This window comes from Chanos chanos, chromosome 5, assembly GCF_902362185.1.
Source record: "Chanos chanos chromosome 5, fChaCha1.1, whole genome shotgun sequence".
In the NCBI taxonomy this organism is placed as follows: domain Eukaryota; kingdom Metazoa; phylum Chordata; class Actinopteri; order Gonorynchiformes; family Chanidae; genus Chanos; species Chanos chanos.
In genome coordinates, this window is record NC_044499.1 from 51,475,423 (window position 1) to 51,487,379 (window position 11,957).

An 11,957-nucleotide genomic window follows, 5' to 3' on the forward strand; every position below is an offset into this window, starting at 1 on the left:
ACAGACACACACATGCATACATGCATACATTTAAGCAGACATACACGCACACACATACACACTCACACTCACACACACACACACACACACACACACACACACACACACACACACATATACATACCACTCAAAACACAAATGTATAAAGTTAGCAACCAGACATCCAAACACATACACACACATACATACATACACACACACACACACACACACACACACACACACACACACACACACACACACACACACACACACACATCTACTCAGTCAGCTAGACAAGTCTGTAATGATGTAAAGGAGTTGAGTCTGTAATAATGTAAAGGTGTTGAGTCTGTAATGATGTAAAGGAGTTGAGTCTGTACTGGAATAAAGGAGTTGAGTCTGTACTGGAATAAAGGAGTTGAGTCTGTAATGATGTAAAGGAGTTGAGTCTGTAATAATGTAAAGGTGTTGAGTCTGTACTGGAGTAAAGGAGTTGAGTCTGTACTGGAATAAAGGAGTTGAGTCTGTAATGATGTAAAGGAGTTGAGTCTGTACTGTAGTAAAGGAGTTGAGTCTGTACTTTAGTAGAGGAGATGAGTCTGTACTGGAGTAAAGGAGTTGAGTCTGTACTGATGTAAAGGAGTTGAGTCTGTACTGTAGTAGAGGAGTTGAGTCTGTAATGATGTAAAGGAGTTGAGTCTGTACTGGAGTAAAGGAGTTGAGTCTGTAATGATGTAAAGGAGTTGAGTCTGTACTGTAGTAGAGGAGTTGAGTCTGTACTGTAGTAAAGGAGTTGAGTCTGTAATGATGTAAAGGAGCTGAGTCTGTACTGTAGTAAAGGAGTTGAGTCTGTAATGATGTAAAGGAGTTGAGTTTGTACTGGAGTAAAGGAGTTGAGTCTGTAATGATGTAAAGGAGTTAAGTCTGTACTGGAGTAAAGGAGTTGAGTCTGTAATGATGTAAAGGAGTTGAGTCTGTACTGTAGTAGAGGAGTTGAGTCTGTACTGTAGTAAAGGAGTTGAGTCTGTAATGATGTAAAGGAGTTGAGTCTGTACTGTAGTAAAGGAGTTGAGTCTGTACTGTAGTAAAGAAGTTGAGTCTGTACTAATGTAAAGGAGTTGAGTCTGTAATGATGTAAAGGAGTTGAGTCTGTACTGGAGTAAAGGAGTTGAGTCTGTAATGATGTAAAGGAGTTGAGTCTGTACTGGAGTAAAGGAGTTGAGTCTGTACTGGAGTAGAGGTGTTGAGTCTGTAATGATGTAAAGGTGTTGAGTCTGTACTGTAGTAAGGGAGTTGAGCCTGTACTGGAGTAAAGGAGTTGAGTCTGTACTGTAGTAAAGGAGATGAGTCTGTACTGTAGTAGAGGTGTTGAGTCTGTACTGTAGTAGAGGAGTTGAGTCTGTACTGTAGTAGAGGAGTTGAGTCTGTACTGTAGTAGAGGAGTTGAGTCTGTACTGTAGTAAAGGAGCTGAGTCTGTACTGATGTAAAGGAGTTGAGTCTGTACTGTAGTAGAGGAGTTGAGTCTGTACTGTAGTAGAGGAGTTGAGTCTGTACTGTAGTAAAGGAGCTGAGTCTGTACTGATGTAAAGGAGTTGAGTCTGTACTGATGTAAAGGAGTTGAGTCTGTACTGTAGTAAAGGAGTTGAGTCTGTACTGTAGTAGAGGTGTTGAGTCTGTAATGATGTAAATGTGTTGGGTCAGCCTTATAGCATGTCTTCTGGGTGTCTTGTAGTTTGAGCAGATTGCCTGATATACTGCCATGCCAGAACAAGCCTTTGAGGTTGAGTTGAAGAGAAAAAAGAGACCAAAAGAGAGAATCTTGAGTAAAGAGACAGATTTGTGTTTGTGTGTGTGCGCGTGAGTGTGTCCACTCACACACCATGCTTTAAACTCCACATAGGCCAAGTCCCTCATTAACAGGGTGCCTTAGGGACTCAGTGCTTCGGGCATGAAAGGATTACTGATGAAATATATGAAAAGCAAGTTTGTGCCATATGGTTTCTGTGCACATCATTAATGTTCCAAAGGATGTGATGCACCTGGTCAAGAGTGTGTTTCATGCTGCAGAGCTCTGGCCTACTTCTGACTCCAGGTCTCATACAGTGGAGTAAGGGTGCTCCATTCTCCCTGACCAAGCCAGAGGAGAATTTACAAAATTATGGCTTAAGTGATACATAGTAGGAGAAAACGAGGACAAATTAAAATAACAATGACAAAAAGATCTTTGTGCATGTGCGCTGTGAAGTACCTCTACAGTAGCTTCACATCAGTGCAATTTATTTCGTTTGATGTTAAGTTTTAACAGGGAGACGTGAGGGCCTGAGGAGCGTGGGTGGGGTCACAGCCCAGAGCTCAGGTGGGTGGGGTCACAGCCCAGAGCTCAGCAGGGCGGGGTCACGGCCCAGAGCTCTGCAGGACTGCTGCAGGACTGAGGAGGCTTCTCTCTGTTTTACGCTGCAGCAAGAATGTAGATTGGAGTACCAGAGGGGAGCAGAGTGAGGAGTAGAGTGAGGAACAGAGTGAGGGGCAGAGAGAGGAGCAGAGAAAGGAGCAGAGAGAGGAGTAGAGAGAGGAGCAGAGTGAAGAGCAGAGTGAGGAGTAGAGTGAGGAGTAGAGTGCGGAGCAGAGTGAAGAGCAGAGTGAGGAGCAGAGAGAGGAGTGCTGTAGGTGAGTGCTGAGTGGAGAGAGCTGTTGCATTGAGAGTTAATGTGAAGGTGTTTACGGAGGGATCCTGTGAAAGACACAGACATTCCCCTTACAAGCCACTCCCCCTGAGTTAGTCCTTCAGTGCATTTAAAACAAGACTTTCTAGCAGCTCACTCTGGTAACAGACATATCAAAGTCATTGGTTTACTGTGAGAGATGTGAACACTCACAATGCGACTGCCTCTGAACTCAGCAAACAATGATATCAGCCCACATATCAGCCCCATTATCTCTCCTGTGTGAAGCCTTCTGCACAGAAACGTGGTTAAGTTGGGAAGCTGGACTAGCGGTGCCTTTAATAATGACAAGCACATCAGAAAAAGCTGTTCTTAGTCATGTGTGAAAACTGTGTAGGAAGTTGTTTTTTGTTCATACTGACAAAGGCAATAGAGATTTGTCTCCAACTGTTAATGCAATTTTACCCGACTATAATTTATAGCCAACCAGCACTCATCCTGTTTAATAAAAGAAAATGAAAACGATGAGCTGTAACAATAATGCACAAAACCCAAAGGGAATATGTGTGTGTGTGTGTAAGTGTATGAGTGAGTGTGTGCATGTGTGAGTGAATAAGAGAGAGAGAGAGAGAGAGAGAGAGTGTGTATTGGCGTTTTTGGGTACATAATCAATGAGAATGTCTGAAAATGCACTTGGGTTTCTGTATGAGGGAACACACACACACACACACATTATCATACAGCTCAGGGACAGGACAGCCAGACTGCCAGCTCAACTCAAACAATACAAAGAAGCGAAACTGACAGCAGACTTAAAGAAACACTGTCAACTGTTTAAGAGGAGTTATGGGAGGGCGGTGGGCAGAGAGGGAGGTGGGCAGAGAGGGAGGTGGGCAGAGAGGGAGAGTGGTAGAAGGAGAGAGATGGAAATGACAGAGGGGCGTGGGGGGGGGGTTTGGTGAAAGCTGCAGTAGCTGTTAGTTCATTGATATGTTGCATGTGGTCTATGCTGAGAGACCAGAGACTGCTTACTCACAGTTACTGACTGATTTATAGACCACTGTGTTAATCTTTCCCCCTCACCACACACAAACACACACACACACACAATACATCAGAAAGCTTCCATACAACTGGTCTGGTTTAACAATATTGCTGTTCTGAGACAGAATTTGCAGGAATTTGAATTTAGAGAGTCCATAGACCCAAAATGTGTGTGTGTGTGTGTGTGTGTGTGATGAGTAGAAAGAGTCAGACATCAGTATACCTCATTATGACCTCACCAAAAACAAGCCCCATCAGTGCTGTCCTTGATAAAACAGAAATTTCAACTCAGGCTTTTTAAACATCATTTTTAACCCACTCTACATGGCAGCGAGGCATACATACTCAATGCATAAAGCAGCCTAAACCAAAACAACTGCATGAACGCAGAAAGGTAGGGGTTACAAAACTCATTTAAATGTATTCCAAAACAAATGTAAATATCTATCAAAATAATAATGAAAACAACAACAAGAGAAGTTAACCATCTGAAGGAGAGAGATGGTATGAAATGCTGCAGACAGGACCTCAGAGTACTCCTTACTGACTCCTCATATCTGTGAGACAAAAAAGCTCCACATGCATGTCCTTCTCCCTCCTGATAGTGTGTGTGTGTGTGTGTGAGGAAGTGTTTTTTTCCCAGCAGTAGCTGGAGTGTTTGAAAAATGTGACATCAGATACTGGAGGTAGGATATGTTCATGCCCCTTTGTAACAGCAATGTAACTCACTGCTCCTGTCCACGTGTAACAGCAATGTAACACACTGCTCCTGTCCATGTGTAACAGCAATGTATCACACTGCTCCTGTCCATGTGTAACAGCAATGTATCACACTGCTCCTGTCCACGTGTGACAGCAATGTAACACACTGCTCCTGTCCACGTGTGACAGCAATGTAACACACTGCTCCTGTCCATGTGTAACAGCAATGTATCACACTGCTCCTGTCCATGTGTAACAGCAATTATCACACTGCTCCTGTCCATGTGTAACAGCAATGTATCACACTGCTCCTGTCCATGTGTAACAGCAATGTAACACACTGCTCCTGTCCATGTGTAACAGCAATTATCACACTGCTCCTGTCCATGTGTAACAGCAATGTATCACACTGCTCCTGTCCATGTGTGACAGCAATGTATCACACTGCTCCTGTCCATGTGTAACAGCAATGTATCACACTGCTCCTGTCCATGTGTAACAGCAATGTATCACACTGCTCCTGTCCACGTGTGACAGCAATGTAACACACTGCTCCTGTCCACGTGTGACAGCAATGTAACACACTGCTCCTGTCCATGTGTAACAGCAATGTATCACACTGCTCCTGTCCATGTGTAACAGCAATTATCACACTGCTCCTGTCCATGTGTAACAGCAATGTATCACACTGCTCCTGTCCATGTGTAACAGCAATGTAACACACTGCTCCTGTCCATGTGTAACAGCAATTATCACACTGCTCCTGTCCATGTGTAACAGCAATGTATCACACTGCTCCTGTCCATGTGTGACAGCAATGTATCACACTGCTCCTGTCCATGTGTAACAGCAATGTATCACACTGCTCCTGTCCATGTGTGACAGCAATGTATCACAAACTAAAACCCGCATTTACCATCAGGAAACCACTGATGGTCCGCAGTTTATTACAGCCCGTGACTTTACCAGTCTGATTAAACAGACACCTGCACAAACACACGCACACACGTGCACACACACGCACACACACACACACACATACAAACACACAACGTGCACACACACGCACACGTGCACACACATGCGCACACATACGTGCACACAATGTGCACACATACGCTCAAAAGTGCACACACACGAACATGCAGGCAATATTTCACCACAGAAAAATCCATAAAGTTACTCCAAGGTATTTAGTCTCTTCACTTAAGCTTGTGTTTGCTAAAGTTTTTTGCCCTCTGAGAAAGCAGGGGCGTATCCAGGCAACCAGGATCACCACTGTCATCTTCACACACACACACACACACACACACACACAAGCCAAGGTGAGTAAGCCCCGTGTTTGCCTGGGGGACGTCTGGCATAAGTCCAGCTCCTCTGTACTCGAGACCAATGCATTTCTACGCTCCTCATTTTCCTCATCAGTCCAGTGGGCGGAAAATTGAGCAAAACCAATTTTGGTTGGACAATGCCAACCTGATTTCACAATCTCTTGATTTTAATCACAGTATCAAGCCAGCAGGGCTGAGTAACAGGAGGTTTGTGGAAACAGAGAGAGGGAGAGAGAGAGAGGGAGAGAGAGAGAGAGGATGTAAGGGTTGGGGGGAGTGGTTAGCAATCAACGGGGGTTGTACTAAAATGCACAGATGTGGTCTGTCACGTAGAACAATGAGTTGAAAAAGAGCGTGTTGCAGTCTGAGAACCGTGAATGTAGCCAAAATAATTCTGCTCTACATGGCCAGAGACTACACATATCTGTCCAGTCTTATTAGTCAGACGGTGTGTGCATCTGTGTATGTGTGTGTGTGTGTTTTAGAGAACATCTCTGACAACCAGCACAAGAGACAGTCACTCTGACCAAGAGGGTGAAATGTATATAATGATTCTGAGTCTCTAATAGAAGCCAAGACACGCAGCTGTGTCAGCAGGCCTCCTTATATATGACAATAAAAAACAAACCTGAAATGAACGTTTGAGTCCCTAAGTGAACCAAAGTCCCAGAGCAGCAAATTGCAGCTGTGTAACACTGAGCCTCGTCATCTAATGAGTCTCGATTCCACAAATATGTGCACGTCAGCAACACCAAAAGCTCCCAGCACACACACCGGCCCCGCTCGACGTCAGCAGAGCCGAAACCTCAGAGCCCAACGCTCAACACGGCGTGTGTTTCAGCCGCCGCGCTGAGAAAGCCCAGAGGAGACAGGAGAGGAGCTGGAGGAAAGAGGTGACCTAGCGGAGGAGAACGTGTGAGAAGGCAGGAGACGCAGAGTAAGACTGACACTGATGGAGAGCGATGTGAAAATGCACTCCAGTGTATCTGGTCAGGTTTCCGTAATGCCCCAAAGACGAGATGACTCAAAACCACAGCCCCTCACTTCCTCCACAAGAGCAGCCCGCAGGCTGGAGGGGAAACACACACACACACACACACACACATAGTCTCCCTCAGCGTATCTAGCTCAACCTACAAATCAACACAAAATGACTGCTTCTAGTAACTGGAGAACTAGGGGTTTGTGTGTGTGTGTGTGTGTGTGTGTGTGTGAGAGAGTGTGTGTGTGTGTGACAATAATCACAAACATGAAGTAACGGTGCCTGACCCTTGGTGCTCAGGTGGGCAAATTCTGATATGGGGCTTTTAGTCGAGAAATCAGCGACTTAAACGCGTCCAGCGAGCTTGTCTCCAGTCTCCAGCACACACACGTGGTATCAGAGGAGCCGTTTGGCAAGCCCTGCTAATGCACGTTATAAACATAATTATGAATATATGGGCTGAGGCTAGCCTGCTGATGGTGCGTATGGGAGAGGACGGTAATGTACGCGGCCAAAGAAAAGAAGGACAAAACACAGGGCTATAGGTTCCCCCCCAGGTCTTAGACCAAGAGCTACAATTAAATAAGTGGATTAACCTCAATACAAAGCAATCCCCCACGCTAAGGAAGAATGAGGACGAATGAAATCCACAGACGAGAGAGGAACACGAGAAAGACAGACAAACAGATCTGACACTTGGCCAAGGTTAAATCTAAACGACAACAGCAAAAAAAAAAAAAAAAAAGAAAAAAAAAAGCCCTCTCACAAATGATTTAAAGACTTGAGCCGTCTTTTCTATTTAAAGCCCTGTAGCATGTGCCACTTCCCCCTTCATCCGCAGTCAACAGGACTACAAATACAAAACCAGTTTTCACTGTCATTCCAAGCTGGTGCATTCCAACTTAAAAAAAAAAAAAAAAAAAAAAATCCCGATCGGCGGCGTGAGTGCGTTGAGCTTTAAACGATTTCAGTCGGTGTGTTTTTGAGCGGCAGTGGGAGTGGAGTGGCCCGTTGTGCACGCTCTCGAACATCAGTCAGACCGTTTCTCATCTCCACCTCTCCACCACCACCAGGCAGGCAGAACCACACGCTGAACCCGCGTAGGAGAGAGTTCACCCCACCCTCACATCCACCAGATCCACTTAAAACACAGAACCAGCTGCCCAATGGGTCCAGGGCCCCTGCCTGACAGTGGGTGGCCATAATCTAACAGCGAGGCGTGGAAATGGATCAGTGTATTCAAAAAGAGAAGGACAGAGAGAGAGAGAGAGAGAGGGAGAGAGGGAGAGAGAGAGAGAGAGGGAGAGAGAGAGAGAGATTCCCACGCTTCACCCTGAGATCATGTTAGTACACATACGTAATTTGTATCAACCCACTTTCAGACTGGTTACAGGATTCAGTACACTCTTATTGAGCTGGGGTGTGTGTGCGCGCGTGTGTGTGTGTGCGTGCGTGCGTGTGTGCATGTGCGTGTGTGTGTGAGTGGCACCAACGCTCCAACGTGTTGAAGCTCTTCAGAGCTGGGGGGTGGGGGGGGGGGGGGGGCATATCAGGGCAGCAGGCACAAGGGGATTAGAGGAGATTTCTTCTGGAGAATTTTCTCTTCCCCAACGAAGAGCCCAACTAGTCCTGTTCCCTCTCGGCCAATCAGAGTGTGAGGGGCCTAAGGAAGATGGTTGCCTAGCTACTGCAACAAGTTCTGGGTCAAAGCTTCCAATCAGCAGGTCACCACAGCTATACACTACATTTGAGACAGTTTCAGCTCAACCATTCGCTAGGAGGAAGAGAAGACCAAGGGAACAGGCTCATAAGCAGCAATCCAGGGAGTGCTGCATTCAAGGAATCCATCTGGAAGTCTCCTTACCAGCTCTGAACGAGCAAAGCCACGGCAGAGAAGGCTGGGCAAACCTTTCCAGACCGGCACTGGACGGACCGAACCCACTCCTAAAGAACACACCCAGACAGGCCGCTTCATCTGACTCTAAGCTGACCCGCTGTGGCTCTGGTTATTCTCTCGCACTGGGAGAACTGGATCACTGCAGAACAGAGTGCAGCATCAGACTGGAACCAGCCTGGGCTGTGAAAGACCAGTAGCTCATCCAAAACTACAAACAACCCCAAAAATAAGACCTCTTCCACATGTTACTGCTCCCAGGAGACTGAAAGATTCATGACACAGAAGGAAAAGATGCTGCTGAAGCAAAAACGGGATGTGAGTTTCAGACACAGCCCGTTCATTGTCTGACTGTCTGAGCGAAAACCTGGAATATCCATCCAACGGGTTAAGATTCACTCAGAGCAGATGGTGTACATACACTGCAAAGATTTCTTACTCTATAAAAATGAGGTGGGGACAAAAACAGTGTACTGGGAAGGGAAGAAAGAGGTTTGGGGCTCAAACCCACAACACAGTGATTCTCTGTGAATGTTGAGGCACCTCCTCCCAGTTTCACTCCAGACACAGGTGACCCCTGACACACAGAATAATTGAAAACCTGTAATTTGCTGTGGATAAGAGCATCAGCTAAATGAAATGTGAATGCAAAAGATGATTAAATGGAAACCTAACCCCCCCCCCCAACCTCTTTATCTTCATTAAATTAATCATGAGATTTAGGAACCGCACACACAGAAAATGGGAGATGGGTCTCAGTGGACTGCCACAAATCTGCTCTGAGGAATCGTCCCCTTCTGACCTCACACGGCAGAAAAAAGAAAAGAAAAAAAGTTGTGAAGACAGATTGCAGGTGAGAGAAAAGACTCTTCAGGGTGTGTTACTCTGTGACATACAAGCCTGTCCTTGTCTAATACATCTACGAATGTTGACGTAGCTGTGCTTCTGTCCTGAAATTGGCAAGCAAAACCGGGATAAAGAAAAAGAGCCATTGTTACTCTCTGAACCTGAACCCTAGTCCACAGCCCTCTGACCGCTGCAGGTTTGTTCATTTTACTTTAACAGGGAAACAGTCCTGTTTTGGAAAAGACGCATCCCTCAAGACTCAGCCGGGGTAACGCTGCAGAATTCTAGTGTTGCCCCCCCCCCCCCCCCCCCCCAACCAAAAAATATCACTCTTTTTTTGTCAGCTAAACGAATCCTGCAGCGCTACAGCGGTTTATCGTACTGATCAACACCGATCTGCACACAATCAGAATGACCCAAACATCTGATCAAAAAACAAATGCAGGTTTTTTTTTTTTCCTCTCAAAGAGTTATTAGGATTGCACCTGTAGCCCTGTGTCTTGGCTCTCTTCAGACAGTCTCCCTGTGATCTTTGTGCTGAGCATCACTCTACAGGTCTTATGGTCTCCTCCTGTCATTGTGGTTCAGAACACCATTCAGAACACCAAATGACAAATACAGATCATTTACATATGTGAGTCTTGGGCCACTATACCAGAACAAGGGGCTCTGATCTATGCCATAAAGACAGGTCTTTAACCCCTGTTCAAAAAACTCTTATTTCTCTTTAAGAGCGTGGATTTGGTTGATTTAGTTTACTGTTTGTGCACGTCATGAATAAAAACGGCATACAAACTGCCTTACCTCTCGCTGACAGCTTTTTTGTGTTGATTATTTTGGCAGCATATTCCTGGCCAGTGGATTTTTTCACACATCTGCGGACCACGGAAAAGGCACCCCTGTGTTTAAAGGGGAGAGAGAGAGAGAGAGAGAGATCGCATGTTTACAAAACGTACAGTTCACTCAGGCCTTGCGGATACATTTCAAGTTGCAACTCACTGCATGTACACGCGGAAAGGAGTGTCAGTCATCGATGACGTAAACCATTACACATGCATGCAACACGTCAAGCCAATGAACAGAGCTGCACTACACTTCTCTGCCCAACAGGACCAATATTCGGGCGAAAAATATTCATCTTTCAGTTGGGGAATGATAAGGAATATTGCTTTATAGCGGCCCTGCCGCAGCGACCCAACGACAATACTACCAAACGACTGCTGTGGTTTCATTTCTCCTCTCTTTTTCTGCTAACAGGAAAACAAAACGGACAGCAAGACTACAAACTGACATCAGCACTTCAAGGCACCATAATGAGCAACCAAAAAAAGTATTTTGTGAATCTAAAAAAAACCCACTAACAATTGGCTTTTAGCAAAACTCTATCTGCTTGGGTGGCTACAAAAAATCCGAAGTGACGAACATAGCGCGGGGAAGACATTTAATTATTTTACATAATGCACACACAACAACCAAGTCCCTCCGAGGATTATGCTCGCGCAGTTTGATAACAACCTTGCTATTTGCAGCTGAGCTGAACCAATTCCTCCTTTGATAAGAACAGTACTCAGCCTTTAAACAAAATGACTGTCGTTTTATGGCACGCAAATTACAAAAAAAAAAAAAAAAAAAATCGGGAAAGTGTTCGTTTAAAAGCTCCCCGTCAATCAGTCTTTAAAAAAATAAAGAATACCCGGCGTAAAGATGCAACATATGCCGATAATCTCTCCCGTTACACTACAACAAAGAAGTGTCAAAAAATACGGATGCACATTGATGAGCTGACCATCTCCTAGGTCGGCTTTCAGAGAGGTTTTAGAGTCACTGTCAGTCATTTCCCTCCTGTCAACATTCAACTAACACTGTGGCATTAGATACAGAGAGTTAAGTTGCACGGAAGAACCCAGAATGTTTGTCAGTACTTACTTGCCGAGCTCCTCGTATAGCTGGTACTCGTCGGTAAACCTTGTGGAGGTTACAATTGTAGCCATGTTGTATGGGGAGGGGGTTATCACGGCTCGCTTCGTTGACTACTGCGTTCGGGTTTCGGGAGGAGATCGCCTCCGAATTTCATGTGTTTCAGAGAGAAAGGGAGAGATAGAGACGGAAAGAGAGAAGGGGAGGGGTTGGTTGGTTGGTGGGGGTGGACAGAAAACAACGCTAGCTAACGCGAGAGTTCGTAGCATTAAGCAAAGTCATGAGTGTGCGGAGTGCAGTGTAAGCCAAATGGCCGGGTGGCGGATTAGAGTAGTTCACCGCGTCATTGGCCGCTGTTTGGTCAGTTTTCAAAGTCATTCAGTTGCACTGATGTGGCCTGATATAACGCCGGTATTTAGAGCTGAAATACGTCGGGCGTATTAAATATGCAGTTTGCAATCTACACAGGACCAGATTTAGACCCTGAGTTTCACTGAATGACGACAAACGCAAATACCGTCGATTTTCCTTCAAATGACACCATTTCCTTCTTATCGTATTTTATGTTGAAGAATATTATTTATTACCCAAGACC

At 45.3% G+C, this 11,957-nt stretch overlaps 1 protein-coding gene across 2 annotated transcripts in view; it reads right to left on the reverse strand.

Moving 5' to 3' along the window:
• The window catches only part of camk2g1 (calcium/calmodulin-dependent protein kinase (CaM kinase) II gamma 1), a 55,093-nt gene extending 43,643 nt beyond the window's left edge, over positions 1-11,450 (reverse strand). For both annotated transcript variants that reach the window (XM_030775183.1, XM_030775184.1), the window contains exons 1-2: positions 11,372-11,450; positions 10,250-10,344 (exon numbers count right to left, since the gene is read on the reverse strand). In XM_030775183.1, the coding sequence (XP_030631043.1) occupies positions 10,250-10,344; positions 11,372-11,436 (160 nt within the window). In that variant the 5' untranslated portion in view covers positions 11,437-11,450. The remainder of the gene's footprint in view (positions 1-10,249; positions 10,345-11,371) is intronic.
• Positions 11,451-11,957: the final 507 nt, after the last annotated feature.